The following is a 21,512-nucleotide window of genomic DNA, read 5'->3' on the forward strand; positions in this document are numbered from 1 at the left end:
TGTTGTGTGTAGTGGTGATTGGATGTGCCTCGAGTGGCATTAGGCTGAGGTGAGGATTTCGGCGCCACGATTGGTGATGAGTACGGTGTGTTCGGTCTGGGCGCTCCACCCACCGTCCACTGTGCTGCGCGTCCACTGGTCCGCCCACAGGGTGAATGTCGGCTCGCCCTCCACGAACACCGGCTCTGGTGCGCCACCAGAGTGGAGGATGGGGGAGTGTAAGTGTGGGCACATACATCTCCCGGAGGAGACCAAAGAGTCGGTGTGTACCAATGGTGAAGGTCATCCCTGGCTTGAGCTCCAAGCTCAACTGGTTACGTTCGTAGGAGTCAAGGAGCGACAGCGAGAACAAGGGGTTAAGAATGAAGGGTGGATTGGGTGAGGGAGGGGACTGGGAGGATATGAAAATGCATGACGGGCGGGAAGGCGTGGAACACGCTGCCGATGGAGTGCCCCGCTGCCTCGGGGAAAATGGCAAAGCCCTCACGCCGGGCGTAGTCCCTGAGAACACGCCCGCATCAGAGTTGGCCCCGCAAGGCGCACACCAGCGTAAACACAAGCGCGTGGACCAACAACGCACTCGACAAACTCGCCGATGAATTGCAGGTTCATGCCTGGTCGCAGATTCTTGATGACTTCTTCCACGCAACTCTCGTTCGCCTGCCACAGTGCGCATTGCACGCGCGCGCGCACACACATGTCATGGTCCATCCTACGCCAAGCGCAACGCGCGTGTGACACTAGTTGGAGCGAACCGCGACGAGCCTTCGCGCGTCGGCATCCACATCGCCGACGAGGAAGGTGCGCGAACAGTCGCCATGATGGCCGTCGAGATAGACCGTCACGTCGACGTTCACAATGTCGCCGTCCTCCAGCGGTCGGCTGTCAGGAATGCCATGAAGGAGGACCTCGTTCACCGACGTGCACACCGACTTGGGGAACCTGCACAGGCGTGTGCTCCGTTAGTGGCCGAATGGGCGAGAGCTACCAAGGCAAGGCGTGGCACCCGTGATAGCCCAGCGGCGAAGGGTAGGCCCCCGCGCTGGTGATGGCGGTGTGCACGGCGTCATCGATCGCCTCCGTTGTCACACCTACGCCACTATGTCAGAGGAAAGAAAGATGTGCCACAGAGAGCAAAAGAGATGGAAGATGCGTGCCTGGCCGGGCGAGGGTGCCGGCAAGGTCCAGGATGCGTCGGGCCAGGCGGCCCGCGGTTCGCATCTTCGTGATGCTGTGTTGATCTTTGATTTCCATTTCCTGTGGCTGCTTGTCCATGGGTGTGGCGTGGCCTCCGTTGGCCACGTAGGGCGGGGCCACAATGTGGGCCGGCACTTGGCGCCGTGGCGCGACCTGGCCTGCCACCACAGGCTGCTTGTGCGGTCTTGCAATCGGCCGCGCTTTCGAACGCCACGTGAAGAAAGGAGCTCGTCGGGAAGTGCAAAGTGCACGAGCGGCAGCCAGATCATGCGTGGAAGCGATTCTGCACGAAGCAGCCACACATCCTCTTCTCATCTCGTGTAAACGATTTTTTGCCTTTTTATTTTTTATATTTATTTTTCTTTCTCCTTCAGATCGTGTGGTAATCGCAAGAGATGCGAAGAGCTTGCTTGACCCGCCCCTTTAGACGAGGCTATGCCGTGGTGCGCTCTTCCGTATCATTTTATTATCCCCTCTTTTGAAATCGAAAGCAATCTACCCAGCATCGACATCGGCATCTCAGAGCTCATGCTTGTGGTACAGACAATGCCACGCGAGCCGTCCTGGTCTGTGGAGAAGTTCTTCCAGCAGTCGTCGGATACTCAGATCGACGCCGCTACACTTCAGCAGCTGGCCAAGCGAGCACAGCTTACGATAGCCCCCGAGAAGGAAGAGTCCCTCTGCCGGGAGGTGGGGCAAATACTCAGCTGCGTGCACATCATCCAAGAGGTACCCCCACCCACTCCGACTGCTGGTCTAGTGCAGGTAGGCATCCCTCGTGCGGCACTGTCAGCTGATCAGCCCTCGCAGGTGAACACGGAGGGTGTGGAGCCGCTCGTCTCGCCTCTTGATGCCCGGCAAGCACAGCTGCGTCTCCGCGCGGACGAGGTCACGGACGGCGACATCGCGGAGGACCTCATGAGGAACGCACCGGCCAGGGACGGCTCTTTCTTTGTCGTGCCCAAAGTCAAAGGACAAAGCGGCGGCGAGGGTGGCGAAGGAGCCGACGCATAAAAAACTCGGGCCATTCGTGCTCTTTGCCCCACGCCGCTGACCTCAACACCAGATCCAGGGTCTCCCTCGTGTCTCTTCCTCGTCTTCGTCAGGGCAGCCAAGCTGGTCGTGGGTACTGATCACGAAATTCCTGGTGAAGCCAGCCGAGCCAACACCATAAAAATCCAACAACATTAGCAGGCATTCAAAAAATGCGACACCAAATTAGCATTGAATTGCACAAATTCTTACCATATCCTGTGTGCGCAAGCAGCACATCTCGCCGCTCTACTCAACGAGGGTTCTGCTCTTGTTCAACTCGTATTTCGCTCTGTTCGCTGCGTTGAGCTGGGCATCAGAGGCACCTGCGCCCGCTCCGGCTTTGATGGCCTCGGCTTGACGCCCAACATAAACCCTTTCTATTCTCTCGCAACCACACCCAACTCACGCCTTGTAAGCTCCCCCTTCAGAAGCTATCAGCCCAGGAGAAAGGACGAACAGAGTGCAAGCCTGACAAACAAACGCACACGACCAGAGGCACGTGCACAAAACACATCCGAAGAGTCCCTAGATCGAACCAACTCTTCGATCTCCCAGCCCCATTCCTACACATACAATCGAAGCAACCCAAGACGAACAATCAGAGTCACACAACAGCAGCAGAATGCAATCCAAGCCACACTCTTCCGATCTGCTGAATGCTGCAAACAAGCCGTTGCCCAAGCGCGTCTTCTGTGCAGTGAAGCACCTGCCGCTCATCCTCGAAAAGACAGACGAAGGTACCGTACTGGCCCTAGTGTCGCGCTGGCTACAATGAAGATAATTCATCAAATCTCTAAATCGAAAATCTCTGGCGTTTCTACCAATGTGCAGGCTACAAGATCACCAACTCAAGCCTTGGGCCTCTCGTGTCCGCCTACAGACTTCTCGCTGAGGACAGTACGCACTTCCTACGCCCTCTCGCCACGCTCGACTTTCCAACGTTGGAGGTGAAGTGTGGCTTGCGCTTACCCACATCGTTGTGCTTCGTGCCCGCAGACAAGGGTCTGGAGTTCATCTGGGTCGGCACGCTGCTGGACTATGTGCCACCGGAGGACCGAGCCGCGCTTGCTAAGCGCATCAGGGAGGAGTTCAACTCGGTCGTCATCTTCCTCGACGACAAGGTCCGACGGCAGTGGCTCTCCTTCTGCAAGACGGTCCTCTGGCCGCTGCTCAACTCGCAGCTGGTGACCAACAAGTTCGAGCCCGCCTTGTGGCAAGCCTACAAGAGCTGCAACGAGCAGTTTCGCCGAGGCACTCTCCAAGGCCGTTACCGGCGCCGAGGACGAGGTCGTGTGGATTCACGACTACCACCTCAAGACCCTCCCTGAAAGTACGCGCCGCACGCACCTTCATCACACGCACGCGCCTTGGCGTCATGTGCTGCAGCGTCTTAGCCTAACCCGGCGGTCCGTTGTGCAGAGCTGCGTGAGCGAGGCGTGACGAATCGGATAGGGTTCTTCCTTCACACGCCCTTCCCCACATCCGAGCTCTATCGTATTCTGCCCGTCCGCGGCAAGCTGCTTCAGGGCATCCTGGCCTCTGGTACGCATCATGACCTTCCTCTTCTGCGTAAGGCCCGGCACAATACTGATCTGATCAGTGTCTTTTTCACCGCACTACCAGATCTCATCGGTTTCCAGACCTACCACGACTGCCGACACTTCCTCTCAGCCTGCACCCGCGTTCTCGCCCTCGACTCTCAGCCCAAGGTATCGACTCTAACCTCACTTTACCGGAGGTTGAGAGAAATATACTGACCTAAAATGTGAATATGTGTTTATAGGGTGTGGAATGGAACGGCCACATGGTGGCGGTCGACATCTTCCCTGCTGGCATCGATCCCGATGTCCTCGAGCACACCATGGAACAGCCCCAGGTCAAGAAACGAGTCGAAGAGCTCAAGAAGATGGTATGCACAGATGCACTTTTGCCCTATGGTCTACAGAGAGGCCTGTTTCGAGTCTGACTCTCCAACGCTTGGCGAAACATGTGCGCAGTTCGAGGGCAAGAAGATACTCATGGGCCGCGATCGTCTCGACACGATCAAGGGCATCCCTCAGAAGCTGCTGGCCTTCGAGGACTTCCTCGGTCGCTTCCCCGAGTGGCAGGGCAAGGCAGTCCTGTTCCAGGTGTGCCTGCCGCCTCGCGAGGAGAGGAAGACCAGCAAGAGCCAAACCTCTGCCGAGGGCGAGCTGCAGGAGCTCCACGCTCAGATCAACGAGTACACACCTAGCCCATTCCTTTCCCGCCTCGTCTGTTCATCGACATGCAACAGCTCGCCTGACGCACTCTCTTCCTCGCAGACTGGTTGGTCGTATCAACGGTCGCTACTCGACGGCCGACTTCACCCCCATCCACTACCTCAACAACAAGAACCTCTCGCTCGACGAGATCTGCGCGCTCTACATGGCCGCCGACGCCGGCATCCTCACGCCCCTTCGCGACGGCATGAACCTGACGTGCGCACATCTCTCTCCTCCTATCAACGTTACGGAGAACATTGTTGCTTACTTTATGCTCCTCATTCGACGGCCTACCACAGTTGCCACGAGTACGTGGTGTGCCAGAAGGGCAACTACGGCCCGCTCATTCTCAGTGAGTTCGCCGGCTCGGCGCAGAGCCTGGGCGGCGCCGTGCTCGTCAACCCGTGGGACATCCGCGGCGTGGCCTCCACCATCGCCGAGGTCTTCTCCATGAACGAGACCGACAAGTACGCTCCGTTCCTCCGTAGATCCACTTCACCATAGGCTCAACTGAGTTGCTAACTTGCATACAAAATATGACAGGAAGCTGAAGCACGAATACAACTTCCACTATGTGAAGAGGAACACGGCGCTCCTGTGGGCGCGCACGTTCCTGTCCGAGCTGATGAAGATCGAGGTGTCGACCACAGTGCCCAAGATCAAGTTCAACGACGTGTGCTCGGCCTACTCGCAGGCCAAGAAGAGGCTCTTCCTGTTGGACTATGACGGCACCCTCACGCCCATCGTCAAGAACCCGCAAGACGCCAAGCCCTCGCCCCGCCTCCTTAAAGCGCTTAAGGACCTCACGGCGGACAAGAGGAACCAGGTCTATATCATCAGCGGCCGCGGCCGCGAGTTTTTGGAGCAGTGCATGGCCGGCCTCCCGGTCGGCCTCTCGTGCGAGCATGGCCTCTTCTTCCGGCACTACGAGTCCGACCAGTGGGAGGACCTCCTCTCCGGCATGGAGTTCACCTGGAAGGACATCGTGCTCCCCATCCTCGAGGACTACACCGAGGTAATGCTGCCCCTTCTGCCTGGCCGTCACGTCGATTCTGTACTGACTGAGAGGTGTGTCGTGTCATGTTGTGTCGCGTCGTGTCGTGTAAAAACAGCGTACGCCCGGTTCGATGATTGAAACGAAGGAGGTCAACCTGGTGTGGCACTACCGGAATGCCGACAGCGACTTCGCGTCGTTCCAGGCCAAGGAGCTGGTGGTTCACCTGCAGAACATCGCCTCCAAGCTGCCCATCGAAGTGCTCATCGGCAAGAAGGTCATCGAGATCCGGCCCCAGAACGTGTCCAAGGGCGCCACCGTGAGGAAGATCATGAGCCTCGAACCCGACGCCGACTTTGTGCTGTGCATGGGCGACGACAAGACCGACGAGGACATGTTCGCCGCCATCCAGCACCACCTTCAGCGCTCCAGCTCCACCGACAACGTTCACTCCAAGGACGGTACGCACCAATCCCACCTCTCGCCTCCTGAACACACACAATCTGTGGTAGTGGCAATGTGCTGATGATGTCGATTGTTTGGGGGGCTCCGCAGGCGACAAGGACAGGGGCGCGGGCTTCTTCAGCTGCGTGGTGAACAGGCAGGACTCACAGGCCAAGTACTTCATCCGCAACCAGCGGCAGGTGGTGAAGCTGCTCCAGGCCCTGGGCGAGGGCAAGACCGAGGTGGAGGACGAGGGCGTCGACGACGACTTCGACGACAAGGAGGGCAACGCGAGCGAGCACTCCAAAGAGAAGGCCGCCAACTAGACAACACCAACCATACACCGGCACACTGAGTTGTTTTTTTGTAAAGAGGATCTCCTTCTTGGCCAAGGAAAGAGCCTGTACGCTTGCCCACATGTGCCCGCCAGTTGGCGCAAACATTGGCGGACGGACAGAGGAGCAATCATTGGCATTCTCGTGAAATTTCAAGAAAGATTGCTTGATTAATTGGAGAGCCAATCAGCAGCGACATTAGAAACTACAAAAGGTGGACCGCTGCAGAGTGCAAGTCATCATTGTCAGCTCACCAGCCAGCAACTACCACCTTCCAGTCCAGTACTACAACAACACCTAACCACAACTCTCCACACATCAACGATGGCGACGTTCATGGTAGCAGTGGATGGGTCCAAGAACTCGCACGAGGCCTTCGACACGGCCTGCCGGCTGCTCAACCGAGGCGAGGACCACCTCCTCATCGTGACCTGCGCCGAGAAGGTGCAGGGCAAGCACCTCCTGCCCGCCCTGACCCACAAGGAGAAGGAGGCCCACGAGGCCCTCACCGCCCGTGTCGAGCGCGCCCAGAAGGCCATCATGGAGCCCTTCCGTGAGCTCGCCGAGGAGCGCGGCATCAAGTCCACCTGCATCATGCTCAAGGGCCACCACGCCGGCCAGATGCTCTGCACCCTCGTCGACGAACGCAACGTCGACTTCCTCGTCGTCGGCCGGTACCCCTTCCCCTCTTCACTTCCCTCTCGAGTCACCACTCCTTGTTGGCGTCGCTTCCATCAGATTTCTTTTCTGTCGACTGATTCAATCTCGCTCACTATTGTGGTGTTCTGTTGGTGCAGACGAGGAATGAACAAGGTGAAGCGGTTGCTGGCAGGGAGCACGTCCAAGTATGTGATGGAGCATGCGTCGTGCAACGTGGTGGTGGTGAAGGGCTACTTCCTGCCGGACCAGCACGGGAGCGTGAAGGAGGTGGACAGGCTCGAGGAGGAGGAGCGCGTGCGCCGTCTGCACCTGGACGAGGACCGCGAGGTCGCCGCCATGGAGCACAAGGAGCGCGTGGCCGCCCACATCGGCGCCGTGCGCGACGAGGAGGACGAGAGGCGCAGGAGGGTCGCCACCGAGCGCATCATCGACGACCGCGTTCACCTGTGCGAAGTCCTCCAATTCGACAGCGACAGCGACTAGGGACTCAGTCGCAGCAGAAGAGGAGAGAGAGCATGTAACTATGTATAAACACAACAGGCAACAACGTCTTTTTGGATACCCACAACCGCTTGGCTTGGCCTTTATGAGTTGTTGATGGCCAACAACCACCACATCACTGGTGGTCGGCACTCCACCCGCGGCTGTTGATGGCGTACTTGAGCTTTCGCTCCCCGCCGCGACCGAAGTCGCTGCGGCGGAAGGAGTCCCGCGTACTTGACGCGTCTGAGGATCGGTACCGACGCGTGTTTCCGCCTGGCGGGGCTCGTCGCTGGCCGAAGGACGGCGTCTCGTGGAAGGACTGGCCCGATGACGCTCTGGCCGCCATCTCCAACAACGTCGGGTCTAGTGGTTGTTACGCGAGACGAGCACAATGAGCACGTGAGTATAACAACGCTGTTGGCGTTCGATTCTACTCCGTTAGGTGGAGCCGACATAACACGTGGAAGGAAAAAGGAGGCGGTACCGATCTCCTGCTTGGCCTGCTTGAGGATCTTCACCAGCTTGGGGATCATCTTGTCGTGCGAATCTGAGAGGAAATAGGTCAGGCACTGCGACGACAGTGACACGATCGTGTGGCACACGAAGAGCCGTACTGGTGAGGAAGCTGTAGGCGGTGCCCTTGGCGCCAGCTCGGCCCGTACGGCCAATGCGGTGCACGTAGTCCTCCAGATTACCGGGGAAGTCGAAGTTGACCACGCACTCGATGTTCTTGACGTCTGCGTGAATAGGACGGTGGCAGGGCGGGGTTAGTAACGTCGGTTGTGCTTGCGAGGCTGCTAAGAGGCGGGCGGCAGTACCAAGGCCTCGGGCGGCCACATCGGTGGCGATGAGGAAGTCGACGTGGCCACGCTTAAACTGGTAGAGGACGTTTTCGCGCATGACCTGGGTCTTGTCGCCATGGATGGCGGCGGCCTTCATGCCCTTGGCCCTGAGCTCATCGCTCAAGAGCTCGGCCGACACCTTGGTGTTCACAAAAATGAGCGTCTTGTGTCCCGCCTTGTGCAGCTCGTCCATCAGAGCCAGCAGCCTGCGCCGACAGAACAAGCGCGTGAGCGATTTTTGCGTAACCACCACCACCACCACCACCACCACCCCACCACCACCACCCCACCACAGCGAGAGAATGGACGCGAGCGTACTTGGGCTTCTTCTCGACGGGGCGGCAGTAGTCGATGATTTGCGTGATGTCGGGGTTGGCGGAGAGCTCGGTGCTGCCCACGGTGACGGTGGTGGGCGTGTTGAGGTAGTCCTGCGCCAGCGACTCCACCTCCTTCGGCCACGTGGCGCTCCACATGAGCGTCTGGCGGTCGGGACGGATCTGCTCGACGTCGAGTCAGAGTGAAGTGAGAGATCGGCTCTGACCAGAGCGACAGACACGGCGCAGAGAAGGGAAATCATGGGTACCTGGTCAACAATGGCACGAATCTGCTGCTCGAAGCCCATGTCGAGCATGCGATCGGCCTCGTCCATGACGAGGTAGGTGACTCGCTCCAGGTTGGTCACGCCCATCTGAAGCAGATCGAGCAGACGGCCGGGCGTCGCAATCAACATGTGCACGCCTGACACATACGACACACGACACACGCATAACACGTGCGTTAATAACAACAAAGCCAAAGCCGGAGTCAACGCAACGGGGACGTACCGCGTCGGAGGTCCTTGATCTGGGGAACCTTGGAGGCGCCGCCGTAGACGCACGCCGAGCGGAGCGGCGAGCCGTCGGGGAGCAGCGCGTAGCGGGCCACCTCGGCCTGAATTTGAAGCGCAAGCTCGCGGGTGGGCGCCAGCACCAGGCCCACGGGTCCGTCGCCCGAGCGGAGCGGCGGCTGGGCGCCGATGTGCACGCACGCCGGCAGGGCAAAGGCGAGCGTCTTGCCCGACCCGGTCTGCGCGCGGCCCACCATGTCGCGCCCGGAGAGGGCGATGGGGATGGCCTGCGTCTGGATGGATGAGGGCCGGGTGATGCCGTTGCGCGAGAGGCGATCGACCATGGCGCGCGGCAGGCCGGCCTGTGAGAATTCGACGATGGGGCGCGGCGGCGGAGTGGCGCCGGGCTTGATGTCGACCACCTTGATCTGTGCTTCCTCGAGGATGCGAGCCACCTCGGCCTCTGGCATGCTTGCCACGTCCGGGTGTTCGACGTAGAAGTCCTTCTTGAAGTGGGCCAGCTTGCCGGCCTTGGCCTCCCATTTGGGCTTCGCCAGTGATCCTACAAGATCTTCAAATCGCGAATTCTTGATGCGATCAAAGAAGCTGCCGCTGGCGGCACTTCCCGAGTCGTCCCCTCGGTAGGTTGAAGATGTGGATGAAGCGGGGGAATAGCCGCTGACCAAACGTCGATGAAGATGCGCGATTTGGAGGGAAGAGGTAGAGGAGGAAGAGGAAGGGAGAAGGCTCCGAAGCGAAGCACCCGGCAACCGAGCCGGCGCGCCGTTTCGTGCAACATTAGGAAGACTTCTTTGCATCATCTTGAGGGCAGAGATGAAGATGAAGGAAGATGAACGGCACGCAAACGACTTGCGGCCTTCCGTACTTTCTTGGAACTCTTCCCCCTTATTTCCCGCCACCGCCCCGTAACTCCCAACAGAAAATAAAGAGAAAATTATGGTGAAAATCCACAATAAATAGATTGTTCGCGATGGAGGAGCAGAACGAGGGGGAGCAGCAACAGGGGGCGGCTGTGGCTGAAGAAATCGAGGCCTCTGCTGCCACGCAGGTGGAGGAGGCCCACCCAGATTTGTCAGTAGATGAAGGAGAGGCGGCAGCAGAGACTGATCCACTGGCAGTAGTGGAAGGTGAAGAAAACGCTCAAGAAGCCCTGGAGGAGGAGACAACAGCGACCAACGTGGGCGAGGTGTCTGCCGACCTCTCACCCTCCTTGAACGAAGAAGGAGAGGTCGAGGTCGAGGCAGTTGAGGCCGAGGGTGAAGAAGAAGCAGAGGGAGAAGAGGGAGAGGGCTCCCCCGGTATCACCATCGCCCCACGCACCCCGGTGCTCGAGCACGACCCGCTTCGTGCCCTCACACCCCCCTCGCGGCGGCACTCGGAAGCGGACGAGTACCAGCCGCTGCCCCTTCCCACCACCACCGTCTCCCCGCTCCCGCCCGTCGCGGCTGCAGACACTTCGTCATCCCCTGCGTACACACCTCCACCCCACCTCCAGCACCTGGTACCCTTTCGCGTGTCTCTCTGTGCTGACCCGCGTCTTTGTGGTCAGGGTTGGTGGGGCTCGGGCCAAGCTGCCGGAGGGCGGACTGGCCGGTGCGGACCCGAGCACACTGGGGTCGGGCGGAAGGAAGGCGCCGGTGGCGGTCAACGACGACATGGACGGCCTCAAGACGCTCATGGTTCTCCCGCCACCTTGGGGTTCTTTTTCAGTGCTTGCTGATCCCTCTCTTTCTGGCCAGTTGTACTTAACCATCCTCCTGTCCACCGCACACGCACACGCACACGCACTACCGCACGCGCACACAGAGGGCAGGCTACTGGAAGGACGCGGCGCGCTTGGCCGACAAGCTGAGCACCCGTTCTCGCTGGCCTCACGAGCGCCTGCAGTGCAAGCTGTGCTTGCTCGTTGCCCTGGTAAAGACCAGGTACGGCATCCCATCCCCTCTCCTACTCCAGCCGTGTGCTCTGTCGGCCCTTGCGGCACGGGTGCTGATCTCTGCACCACCACCGCGGCCCACACCTAGGCAATTTAAGAAGGCGACTGATGAGGTGGACGCTCTCGGAGACCTGGAGGCGGCATCGACCTTCTACGAGAGCTACCCGCAGCTGTACCAGGACAAGCGTGGATCGATAGTGCCTTTCTCGCTCTTCGTCCTGCGTGCCGAGCTGCCGTCGTTTGCCAGCCCGGAAGGCCTCTCCAGGTCGCTGGACGCACTCTTCGGTCTGCTCGACTACTGCCGCGCCCAGCTCAGCAGCCTGGCTGCCAAGTCGACCTCCGCCGCCGCTCCCGCGGCTTCGTCGCCCGACCAGCCGTCGTCGTTGACCGCAGCCGACCTAGACTCCCTCTCCACGCTCTCTATTTCTCGAAGTGCTTCGCCCTCCTCGTCTTCTGGCCTCTCGTTCATGGAGGATCTGGATCAAGGTACCTTCCGCGCCAGCCGTCTTGTGTGGCCGTCGCCGTCTGTAGTGCGCTCAACCGCACATTCGGTCGCGTGGCAGATGTGGTGCAGACGTGGCGGGGGCGGGAGGTCCGGGTGTTGTTCTCCATCAGCACGCGATACGTACAGGCCGGCGACTACTCCGCCGCGTTGCGCATTTTGACCTCCCTCTTGCCGCTCTACCCCAAGGTAATCCCCACCCGAGCAGCCTGCTGGCGGGTGCCGCTGTGTTCTAATGCTCGCATCGTCTCGATTCAGGACGTTGTCCTGCTGTCGGCAGTGGGCCGCCTGCTGCTGCAGTGGGGCAACTTGACCGGAGCGGAGCGTTACTTCCGTGACGTAGAGCAGCTGGTGACGGAGCCGACCAACTCGGTGGTGGTCATGATGAACCGCGGCATGGAGTACATCGGGCGCGACCGCTACTCGGACGCGGCGCGTGCATTCGAGCGCGTGTTGGAGCTTGAGCCGGACAACGTGTGGGCGGCCAACAACCGGGCAGTGTGCTGGTTGTACCTCCGCGACCTCCAACGCTCCATCACCTCTCTCGAGCAGCTCATCGCCGCCAATCCTGAAGCCAACCTCCTGGTACGCACACTGAGTTTCGGAGTGGATGATACATTGTATATTGTGCTCGATTGACTGAGACGAGAGCGGAACGCCAACAGGATGTGGTGGTGTTCAACCTGTGCACGCTATACGACCTAGAGTCAGACAGCAGCGGCGTCAAGAAGAAGGCTCTGTTGGCCATCATCTCCCAGTTTGCCTCTGACGACTTCGACACCAGCGGCATCAAGGTGTGAGCTGCGGAATGTAGTTCGACTTTATTTTTTCGAATTAGAAGAATTTTTTTGGCGCGAACACACGGCCCTCGCGCGGCTCAGAGCGAAGATGGAAATGGAGGATGAAGGCGACATGCCGGTGTGGGGCCGTAATGCCAAGAGGCTGCGCACGGGGTATAATGCACCGTATGGCGACGAGGAGGAAGAAGAATTGGAGAATGAAGATGAAGACGAAGATAACGATGAAGATGAAGGGCAGAGGGAAATGCAGGTGTACGACATACGAGGTGTGCCAGTGGGCTTCCCCTTCAACGCCTATGACAGTCAGCGGGTCTACATGGAGAAAGTAATCCAAAGCCTTCAGGAGGTACGGCCTTCCCGCCAAGCAACGACCACCCACCGTGGGCTCTGTCTGACGGCCCGCACAGAGCAAGAACGCGCTGCTGGAGAGCCCCACAGGTACTGGCAAGACGCTGTGTCTTCTGTGTGCCTCTCTTGCCTGGCGGCAGCAGTGGCTCCACTCCCAGTCCAACTCAGCACAATCCGCAGCCGACTTCGCCGCTGGTGCGTGGCCGTCCGTGGCTGGGCGTGTGGGCATGTTAGCTTGCGGTGCCACTTGCGTTATGATAGCACTAAGCCCGGGCGTTTGGTTTGCAGAGTGGCGTAGCAAGGAGAAGCCGCAATCGCTGTTGTTCAGCGGCGGAGGCGATATGCCGCTCGTGGTGCGGGAGAAGCCACCGCGCATCATCTACACGTCGCGCACCCACAGCCAGCTCACGCAGGTAATGAAGGAGCTCAAGAGGACCGCCTACAGCCCTCGCATGAGTACGTGCCTGCTCATCAGAGCGCTGACTTCCCTGACGGTCCGTACTTCCTGTCGCTCACTCTGCGCCGTTCATCGCAACAACAGCGGTGCTGGGCAGCCGACGTCAGCTATGTGTCAACCCCGACGTGGTGAATACGCCCGGCCGCGACCACAAGTGCCGCTCGCTCGTCACGAGCCGGCGCTGCGATTACTACAATCGGCTCGACGATCTCAAGAAGTCCGAACAGCTGCGCGGCTCCTGCAACGGCATGTTCGGGGAAGAGGTCGCCGAGGGCGAGATCACCGACATCGAAGAGCTCCTCCAGTCCGGCCGGGACCGCGGCCTGTGCGCCTTCTACCTCGCGCGTGAGCTTCAATACTCGGCCGACATCATCTTTGCTCCGTATGTCCCTTCTCACAACCCGTGCTGCGTATCATGCACTGACTTGCGCGTGTTGTTTCGCACAGTTACAACTACCTCATCGACCCCGCGATTCGGCGCTCGCTTGGCGTCGACCTGCGCGGTGCGGTGATCATTTTCGACGAAGCGCACAACGTGGAGTCGGTGTGTGAGGACAGCGCGTCGTTCGATCTGCGCGTCGCGGATATGAAAGTGGCGATCAAGGAGCTGGAGAGGGCCGCGGAGCTCGCCGCCTCGCCCAGCTATTCGGGCGAGACAAACAAGGACGACATCACCCGCTTCAAAGGTACCTGCTGCTGTCGCGTTATGCCTTCCCGTCGATGATGACTGACATAATTTCTTGTCTGTGGCCGGTAGGGATGGTGTGGGCCTTGATCAACGACATCAACAAGGTGCATGTGTCCGGCGATGGATTTACTCGCCCGGGCGACTACATCTACGAACTGCTCAACCAGGTACTTGTCTTAGCCCAGCAGGGAAGACACTCTGTTGGTTCTGACCCTGGCGTTGGCGCAGGTGGACATCAACGCGGACACGTCAGTAGCCCTCACGAACCTCTGCGACAGCGTTCTTGCTGATTTGGCAAACGGTAACACCCACCTTGAGCGCCTGTAGTGGTTTCTTGCGGAGCAGATTAATGCTCACTAGCCATCAGACGAGGAGAGTGGTATGGGTTTGAAGCCGCTTTCGCTCAAGTCGCTCAACGATTGCCTCAAGACCCTATTCAAAGACGGTGTTGACCGACGCGAGGACTTCTCACTCTACTATAAGGTGCTCAGCATTCCCCCTTTGCTGTCGTGCCCGAGCAGCTTCTCGCTCGCTGCCCCATTCACACCTCTTCATATGTAGATACACGTGCACGACCAGGCAAGTGCTGCCCAGCGTGGTGCCTATCGCTTTCAAAGCCGCAATGCAGAGCGAGTCGTTAGTTGCTGGTGCTTCAACCCGGGCCTGGCCATGCTGGAGTTGGCAGCGCAGGGCGTGCGCAATATCATCCTCACCTCCGGCACCCTCTCGCCTCTCGCCTCCACCGCCGCCGAGCTCAAAATGTACGCCGACGATGACAGTTTCTTCTCTCCTAGACGTACCCTCTGGCGGCTCTCCTAAGCTTTGTTTTGCTACGTATGCAGCCCGTTCCCGATCAGGCTCGAGAACAGCCACGTCATCCAGCCGTCGCAGGTCTGGGTGGGCGTGCTGAGCAATGGCCCGTCAGACTACCCGCTCAACTCCTCTTTCAAGACGCGCGAGACCGAGGACTACAAGCAGGCACTCGGTAACGCCTTGAGTACGCGCAGTCTCCCTTCGCTCTCCTCTTCTCCACTCGACCTTCACGGTGAGTTGAAGGACCACTCACGATCCCTACACACCTCAGTCAACTTCATGCGCATCGTGCCAAACGGTCTGCTCGTGTTTTTCCCGTCCTACACGGCACTCACCACCTGCGTCGATGCTTGGAAGCGACCAGTAAGTACAGCAACATGCCATTGACTGTCGATCGGTGTCTGGCTCAATGACTGATCGACACTACAGGACGAGCAGGCGCGAAACGGTTCGATATGGGAACGGATGTGCCGCTACAAGCAGGCCATCATCGAACCCCGCGAGGCGTTCCAGTTCAAATTGGTACTTATCAAGCTGACAGTGCGCGCAGTGCTTCTGTCAGCAAAGGTCTGAGCGGTGTGTGTGCAGGCCATGGAGGACTACTATGCCAAGGTGAAGACCGAAGGCGGCGCGGTGTTCTTCGCCGTGTGCCGCGGCAAGGTGTCGGAGGGCCTCGATTTCTCCGATGACAATGGGCGCGCGGTGGTCATCACCGGCCTGCCTTTCCCCTCGCTTACCGACGCCAAGGTCAAGCAGAAGCGCAGCTACCTTGATCACCAGCGCCAAATCCTCGGCACCAGCTCCTTGGTACACACACAACACAACACAACACAACACGACACACACACACACACACACACAACACACACACAACACGACACTCACACAAAGAAAGAGAGAGAGAGAGAGACAACATCACTTGGGCGTATTTAGGTGCCGTAGTAACGCTTTGGGCGTTTCCATTGTGTTCACACAGTCGCTCAGTGGAAGCGATTGGTACGCACAGCAAGCCATGCGGGCGGTCAACCAGGCCGTGGGCCGCGTGATCCGTCATTCGCGGGACCACGGCGCCATTATTTTGGCCGACCAAAGGTTCGTCGAGCCTGCACACCCACCTTAGTCCCCTGTGCGGTGCACCTGATCGTGTTGGCTGACGTATGTCCCCGGAACAAGGTTCGGAATGGCGACTAACCAGTCCGGACTGTCGCTTTGGCTTCGACCTCAGGTCAAAGTGTACAACCAATTCGGCGTGGTACGTTGCGTGGCGGCTGAGGAGCGCATGATTGGCCAATCGGCACTATCTCACCCTTTCCCACGTTCGGCTTTCATTGGCGTCCCAGGCTGCACTCGCCTTGACGCGCTTCTTCAACTTCTTCAAGAACCAAAAGGCCCTTGCTCCTCCGCCTCCACCCAAGGCCAAGCCGACGCCCCGACCCAAGGCCCAGCCCGTCGCGGCTCCTGTACAGATGGGGCGCCCGGCCAGCCACACGTCACCCTCCAAGTTCGTGCCGCCACGCGTTGCGGGCGGTGCAGCATCGGCCACGACAGCTCGCGCACCGCAAGCGACCAGCCTGGTTCCGCCCAGGGCCGGTGTCAAGAGGGAACGGGTGGAAGAACCCACCGAAAGGCCAGCGCCGCACGCGCGCGATGCCACCTCGCCCATCAAGAGGGAGAGGGGTGAGGAGGCCGCCGTCACCGCCAGCGAGGCACAGGCCTACATCCGCAGGGTACGTCGCCAGTGTGTGCCGACTGGTGTACGTCAGTCCACAATCCTGACGCTTCTTTGTTATCGTTAGGTCAAGGGCTGTCTCAGTCCGGACGAGTACAAGACCTTCCAGTCGACGCTGCGGGACTTCCGGGGCAAACAGATCGAGCTCGCCGAGCTGATGGAGCGCGTGCAGCAGCTCTTCTCCGGGTCGCAGCGGTATCCGCTCCTGCGCGACTTTGTCGCGTTCGTTCCGCCACGGCACAGGGCCACCTACCTAGCTATGCTACCTCGTACGCCGCTCCGCTCTTTATTGGCGCTGTGTTTGCTTCGCACTGCGCTGACCGCGGACGCCCTGCACACCAGAGGAACCGACTGAGGATCTCCCGCAGCCGGCTGCCTCAGAAGAGCGCTCCCCGGCGCGCATCTCGGCTCCCCGTCCTGCTCAGTCGCCAGCCCAGGCAGAGCGTGTGCCTACACCAGCAGCGGCGTATGACCTGGTGTCCGGCAGTCCGTGCAAGCCCTTTCGCAGGCCCCGCCCCTTCGCTTCGCCCTTGCTGCCGACCACCTCAACATCACCGACAACCACGCCTGCTGCCGAGTTGAAGAACGAGGCGGAGATTGCAGGAACGGGCGAGGCGGATGCGCCGACCTTGCCCTCCGATCGGCAGCCTTCCGCACGTAAGCTCCGTGCTTCCGACCATCCTGATGGCCCTGTCCGCTGACGCACGATTCTCTCTTCCCTGTAGCGGGCGAACAATCCGAGAGCACGGTCTGTCCGGTCTGTCAAGAAACGGCCTCCAGGTAGGATGACCAACTTGCTCGTGGTGTTCCCGGTCTTGTTCTGAGTTCTCTCACACTCGTCCACCCACCAAAGCCCCTTCGCCGCACGATGCAAGCATGTCTGCTGTTACGGCTGCTGGAAGCAGTGGCTTCAACAAAAGCTGGAATGCCCAGGTACGCCCCTCATCAAGCCACCCGACAGCGAACTTAATCAACCAACTCACATAACCCGGGCTAGTGTGCAAGCAGCGCGTCAGGCTCAAGCACCTCTCCAAGCTCTACTTCTGCAGCTGAGGTTGTTGCTGTCCCGCTTGACGGAAAGTTCTGCGCATACCATGCATAGTTGAAATACAGGTGGTCCCAACATGTGACATTAATGTTGGTGGGTTTGTCGTGGTGGACTTCCACTTCCGCAATACACCTCTCTCTTGCTACACAAGACCACAGCAGCAAAGATGAAGCACCTGCTCTTGGCAGGTCTCGCTTTGACCGCCCTACTCTTCGTCTCCCTCTTTGTGCCGCATGCGGCCGCACTTCCTCTCCCTTCCGGCCAAGTCCCGACCGACTGGCAAGCCAGGTGCGTGCTTTGGGCCGGCCCAGATGAGAGATGAACGATTGATGAATTTATCTATCAATTGATTCGCGTTTGCTTGAAGGGTCGACGCCGGAACCCTGCTGTACGCAGAGGAGGAGCCTAACGCGACCGAACTTGCGGCCCCGCTCGGCAACGGCTACCTGGGCACCTACATGGGCAGCGACGCCGTCTACATCGGGGGCGTGTTCAACACCCTCGCCGCCGGCCTGCCTCCCGACCTCTCGCGCAGGCAAGATACCCCTCCAGCACCACCCTCCTCTCCCCTTTCTTTTTTAATTATCATTTGTCATTTTTAATCATCATTTATTTTTATTTTTTTACTTCGCTTTCGCTCTTTCTTTGCGTGTCGGTCGCGGCGAGGGCTGGCGAGTGTTAACGACGAAGGTGATGTTGTGTGCTGGTGTTGCGTGTTGCGTGTGTATGGTGCGCGCAAGCAGGTCGCGAGTGCCTGCGGCTGGTCGAGTGGAGATTGAAGGCGCGCGCGTGTTCGCGGCCGCTCTGGATGTGGAGCGTGGCATCTACTACCGCCGCTCCTACCTCGCACCGCCCATCCGTACGGCGCGCGCCGCTTGCAATCCGGGTTGCACACCTATTGGTGTGTGTTACAATCTCACGTCTGTTCTCCTCTGCAGAGGTGGCGATTGCCAGATCGTGGTAGAGCAGCGCTGGTATGCCCACAGGGTGTACTGGTACCTCTTCAACATGGAAATCGAAGGTGTGTACAACCTCCTTCTCTGTATCTTTATGAATGATGACGATGACGATAGTGGTAAAATGGTGATGATGATGCGCACTGCTCATTCAAGCATGCAATGGCTGCAGTTGACACCTCGCGCTGCAAGAGCGGCACCCTGAACGAGATCCCGCTGAGCCTACTGGAGAACGACGGCGGCCCGTCGGAGGACATCCTCTTCGCCCCGGTAGCGGTCCCGGTCGTCAACGCCCACCAGCCCCCGCCGTTCAAGGTCTTTGAAGGTAGTCCCCTCCCCCAGTGCGTCGTCACGCAGCGAGTGACGACGCTCATGCGCGATGGGTCGCGGGTGTTATAGGAGTTACGGTGCGGCCAGAGAAGGAGGGAACGTCGCGGGTCAAGGTGAGCTACGTGCGGTGGATCGGCGAAGACAGGCTGGGCGTGCCCCTGGGCCTCGGCTCGACCGTGTACCACTTCCCCACGGTATTCCGCACGTCGCTCGACGTCGAGGCCGCGGCCCGGTGTCCCGTGCGGCCTGCGACTGCCGCGGGCGACTGCGGCAGCGAGGGCATCACCGCGGACGGCTGCGCCAAGGTCGGCTGCTGCTACTACCCCAGCCAGGTACTACCGGACCCGGACATCATCGGTGATGGTGACAAGCACGGGGCGTCCACGGAGGAGTGGGGCGCGGACTCGCACCTCCTCCACCCTATTGACCACTATGTGGCCCAGCAGAACCACAGCGGCTGCCATTTTAACTCCGATGTGACCGCCCAAGCGCTCAGCGACTTTGAGTTCGTGTGGAAGAACCGCGACGAACTCCTGGACACGCACACCGCCGCTTGGCTCAAGCTGTGGGACAGCCGCATCGAGATCGAAGGTGCGTCGTGCCACCGCAGCGCCGTTCAAGTTCTTGCGCAACGGCAAGCGCTCACGCTCACCCCCCCCCAATCACCACGACGCCCTCAGGCGACAAGGAGCTGGCGAGGGTGGTGAACGCGTCGTGGTACGCGGTGCTGTCCTCCATCCGTGAGGATTGGCCCTACTCGGTGTCGCCCGGTGGTCTGAGCTACGGCGGCGGCAACGCCACCTACTACCCCAAGCAGGAGGAACAAGGGTACGTCGGCTATTCCGCCCCTTTTGCATAATGGTCTCCGTTGCGCTGCGCGGCCCTGACCTTACCTCTCCGCCACCAGATATTTCGGACACACCTTTTGGGTACGTGCCTATCGTTGAGTTGACAAGAATCTCTCTTTCTCTCTCTCTCTCTCTCTCTTTGTGTGTGTGTGTGTGTGTGTATGTGTGTGTGTGTGTGTGTTGTTGTCGTCGTCGTCGTCGTCGTCGCCGCGTGCCGAAGGTTGTTTCTCACTTGCTTTCTCTTCCCTTGGCTCGACGTCATTATGTGACTCGCTCAGGATGCGGATGTACGTTACACTCACTCTCGCTTTCCTTCATTCTTTTGTGTGGAAAGGAATTGTCGACTAACGTCCAGGCCACAGTTCTTCGTTATGCCCGCCCTCCTTCCCTTGTTCCCGTCGCTCGCCGAGAGCATCAGTACGCACAAGTGCTGAGTGGTGCTGCTCCTTCCCGTTCCCATAGCTGACCTGCCTCTTCTGTGTGTGTGTGTGCTGTGTCGGATCCTAGTCAACTACCGCTACGAGCGTATCGAGACCTCGCAGGAGATCGCGCGCTCCTACGGCAATCAGGGCACCAAATTCGCCTGGGAGTCCGCCTTCACTGGCCTCGAGGAGGTTCGCGCACAAGCCCACTTTTTTCCCTTCTGTATCAAAGTGTGAGCCTCACCTGCTTTCCGGTGCAACAACAGTGCGCCCACCCGAATCAAGAGGACCACCTGAGCGCCGACATCAGCGTGGCCGTGCGGCAGTACTACCGCGCCACCGGCGATAAGAAGTGGCTCGCGACCAAGGGCCTTCCGCTCGTTCTCGGTTCGCACCCGCTCGGCTCAACTCCTCGCCTCGCCTCTTGAGATGGTCACTCACGATCGCTTCTCGAGATCAGGTATCGCCGATTACTGGGTCAGCAGAGTGCAGGCCGACGCCGGCCCGGATGGCCGGGTGGTCTACAACGTCAACGACGTGCAGCCCCCGAACGAGTACGCCACGGGCGTCAACAACTCGGCCTTCACCAACGCCGCCGCCTCGGCTGCGCTCGAGTGGGCCGTGGCCGTCACGGACATCCTCAACGTCACGCTGCCCGCCAAGCTCCGCGCCACTTACCTCGATGTGGCCACCCACCTCAAGATCCCCTTTGACGTCCAGCAGCAGCGCCACCTGGGTACCGCCCTCTGTGCGTGTTCTGTACTGTCGCGGTGTGCCGTGTCTGACAGTGTGTGTGGCCACACGCTAGACTATGAGAACGCACAATTCGGCGAGTCCCTGAAGCAGGCCGACGTGACGCTGATGGGCTACCCGCTGCAGTACGACATGCCGCAGCACGTGCGCCTCAACGACCTGCTGTACGAGGTGGCCTACACCAACATCAACGGGCCGGCCATGACCCACGCCATCTTCGCCATCGCCTTCCTCGAGCTGGGCGAGAACTACACGAGCCACGCCACCCAGGAGTTCAGGCAGAGCTACGGCCTCTACGTCAACGGCCCGTTCAAGGTGTGGCTCGAGTGCCCGCCGCCCGGCTGCATCGTCAGCACCAACTCGTCGACCAACTCGTCCAACGACAACCTGCCCACCCACCCGGTCCCGCCGTGCCCCAACTTCATCACCGGCGCCGGCGGCTTCCTGCAGACCATGCTCTACGGCTACCTCGGCCTGCGCTACGAGAGCGACCACCTGCGCCTCAACCCCAGCCTTCCGCCACAGACCACGTCGCTCGCCCTCCGGCGGCTCCAGTTCCAGGACGCCGTGCTCGACGCGACCTACAACGCGACCAGCCTCACGCTCTCCCTCCTCAACGGTGGTGGCGCCGGCTCGCCCCGGCCACTCTTCGTGGTCGACGCCGCCAATCGCGGCCACCGCCTCCTCCCCGGCGACTCGCTCTCGCTCCCCTTCGGCCTCACCCGCCTCTACTCTGGGCGGTGAGTTGTCGCTCTTGCCATTCCGCCAATCAGCAATTATATGTTGAGTTATTTAAATTATT

At 59.8% G+C, this 21,512-nt stretch overlaps 8 protein-coding genes across 8 annotated transcripts; 6 read left to right on the top strand and 2 right to left on the bottom strand.

The window, feature by feature from the left end:
• Window positions 1-39: 39 nt before the first annotated feature.
• ACA1_368830 (methionine aminopeptidase, type I, putative) lies at window positions 40-1,275 on the bottom strand (the record flags this gene model as incomplete). Its single annotated transcript, XM_004340123.1, has 7 exons — window positions 40-185; window positions 271-310; window positions 393-501; window positions 581-660; window positions 756-942; window positions 1,007-1,077; window positions 1,129-1,275. 7 exons carry the CDS (start codon window positions 1,273-1,275, stop codon window positions 40-42), a joined length of 780 nt encoding a protein of 259 aa, XP_004340171.1.
• Window positions 1,276-1,743: 468 nt separating this feature from the next.
• ACA1_368840 (aspartyl/glutamyltRNA(Asn/Gln) amidotransferase, C subunit) lies at window positions 1,744-2,211 on the top strand (the record flags this gene model as incomplete). The annotated part of the gene is made up of 2 exons (XM_004340124.1): window positions 1,744-1,926; window positions 1,963-2,211. The coding sequence occupies 2 exons, from the start codon at window positions 1,744-1,746 to the stop codon at window positions 2,209-2,211; spliced, it is 432 nt and encodes a 143-aa protein (XP_004340172.1).
• Window positions 2,212-2,854: 643 nt separating this feature from the next.
• ACA1_368850 (trehalosephosphatase) lies at window positions 2,855-6,239 on the top strand (the record flags this gene model as incomplete). Its single annotated transcript, XM_004340125.1, has 13 exons — window positions 2,855-2,969; window positions 3,064-3,129; window positions 3,229-3,442; window positions 3,474-3,562; window positions 3,652-3,774; window positions 3,856-3,941; window positions 4,016-4,141; window positions 4,230-4,453; window positions 4,536-4,691; window positions 4,775-4,942; window positions 5,019-5,490; window positions 5,588-5,930; window positions 6,025-6,239. 13 exons carry the CDS (start codon window positions 2,855-2,857, stop codon window positions 6,237-6,239), a joined length of 2,397 nt encoding a protein of 798 aa, XP_004340173.1.
• A 333-nt stretch (window positions 6,240-6,572) lies between these two features.
• Window positions 6,573-7,391, top strand: ACA1_368860 (universal stress domain containing protein; the record flags this gene model as incomplete). The annotated part of the gene is made up of 2 exons (XM_004340126.1): window positions 6,573-6,922; window positions 7,046-7,391. The coding sequence occupies 2 exons, from the start codon at window positions 6,573-6,575 to the stop codon at window positions 7,389-7,391; spliced, it is 696 nt and encodes a 231-aa protein (XP_004340174.1).
• A 133-nt stretch (window positions 7,392-7,524) lies between these two features.
• ACA1_368870 (ATPdependent RNA helicase DBP2, putative) lies at window positions 7,525-9,736 on the bottom strand (the record flags this gene model as incomplete). Its single annotated transcript, XM_004340127.1, has 8 exons — window positions 7,525-7,600; window positions 7,649-7,754; window positions 7,876-7,938; window positions 8,006-8,128; window positions 8,210-8,439; window positions 8,552-8,730; window positions 8,817-8,971; window positions 9,058-9,736. Coding segments are annotated over 8 exons (1,611 nt in total), but the record flags the coding sequence as incomplete, so codon positions are not given.
• Window positions 9,737-10,050: 314 nt separating this feature from the next.
• Window positions 10,051-12,318, top strand: ACA1_368880 (tetratricopeptide repeat domain containing protein; the record flags this gene model as incomplete). Its single annotated transcript, XM_004340128.1, has 6 exons — window positions 10,051-10,550; window positions 10,630-10,759; window positions 10,887-11,005; window positions 11,105-11,502; window positions 11,580-12,103; window positions 12,184-12,318. 6 exons carry the CDS (start codon window positions 10,051-10,053, stop codon window positions 12,316-12,318), a joined length of 1,806 nt encoding a protein of 601 aa, XP_004340176.1.
• A 94-nt stretch (window positions 12,319-12,412) lies between these two features.
• ACA1_368890 (DNA repair helicase (rad3) subfamily protein) lies at window positions 12,413-17,014 on the top strand (the record flags this gene model as incomplete). Its single annotated transcript, XM_004340129.1, has 19 exons — window positions 12,413-12,620; window positions 12,757-12,861; window positions 12,955-13,122; window positions 13,208-13,505; window positions 13,571-13,809; window positions 13,881-13,978; window positions 14,040-14,090; window positions 14,172-14,294; window positions 14,373-14,572; window positions 14,654-14,808; window positions 14,896-14,987; window positions 15,054-15,146; window positions 15,213-15,431; window positions 15,631-15,716; window positions 15,798-15,876; window positions 15,965-16,351; window positions 16,421-16,622; window positions 16,696-16,799; window positions 16,841-17,014. The coding sequence occupies 19 exons, from the start codon at window positions 12,413-12,415 to the stop codon at window positions 17,012-17,014; spliced, it is 3,081 nt and encodes a 1,026-aa protein (XP_004340177.1).
• A 553-nt stretch (window positions 17,015-17,567) lies between these two features.
• Window positions 17,568-21,454, top strand: ACA1_368900 (glycosyl hydrolase family 65 central catalytic domain containing protein; the record flags this gene model as incomplete). Its single annotated transcript, XM_004340130.1, has 13 exons — window positions 17,568-17,689; window positions 17,769-17,891; window positions 18,145-18,260; window positions 18,342-18,422; window positions 18,530-18,682; window positions 18,715-18,992; window positions 19,020-19,278; window positions 19,368-19,515; window positions 19,891-19,952; window positions 20,043-20,149; window positions 20,224-20,344; window positions 20,418-20,693; window positions 20,766-21,454. The coding sequence occupies 13 exons, from the start codon at window positions 17,568-17,570 to the stop codon at window positions 21,452-21,454; spliced, it is 2,535 nt and encodes an 844-aa protein (XP_004340178.1).
• Window positions 21,455-21,512: the final 58 nt, after the last annotated feature.

This window comes from Acanthamoeba castellanii (genome assembly GCF_000313135.1).
Source record: "Acanthamoeba castellanii str. Neff unplaced genomic scaffold scf7180000084664, whole genome shotgun sequence".
NCBI classification, from domain to species: Eukaryota; Discosea; order Longamoebia; family Acanthamoebidae; genus Acanthamoeba; species Acanthamoeba castellanii.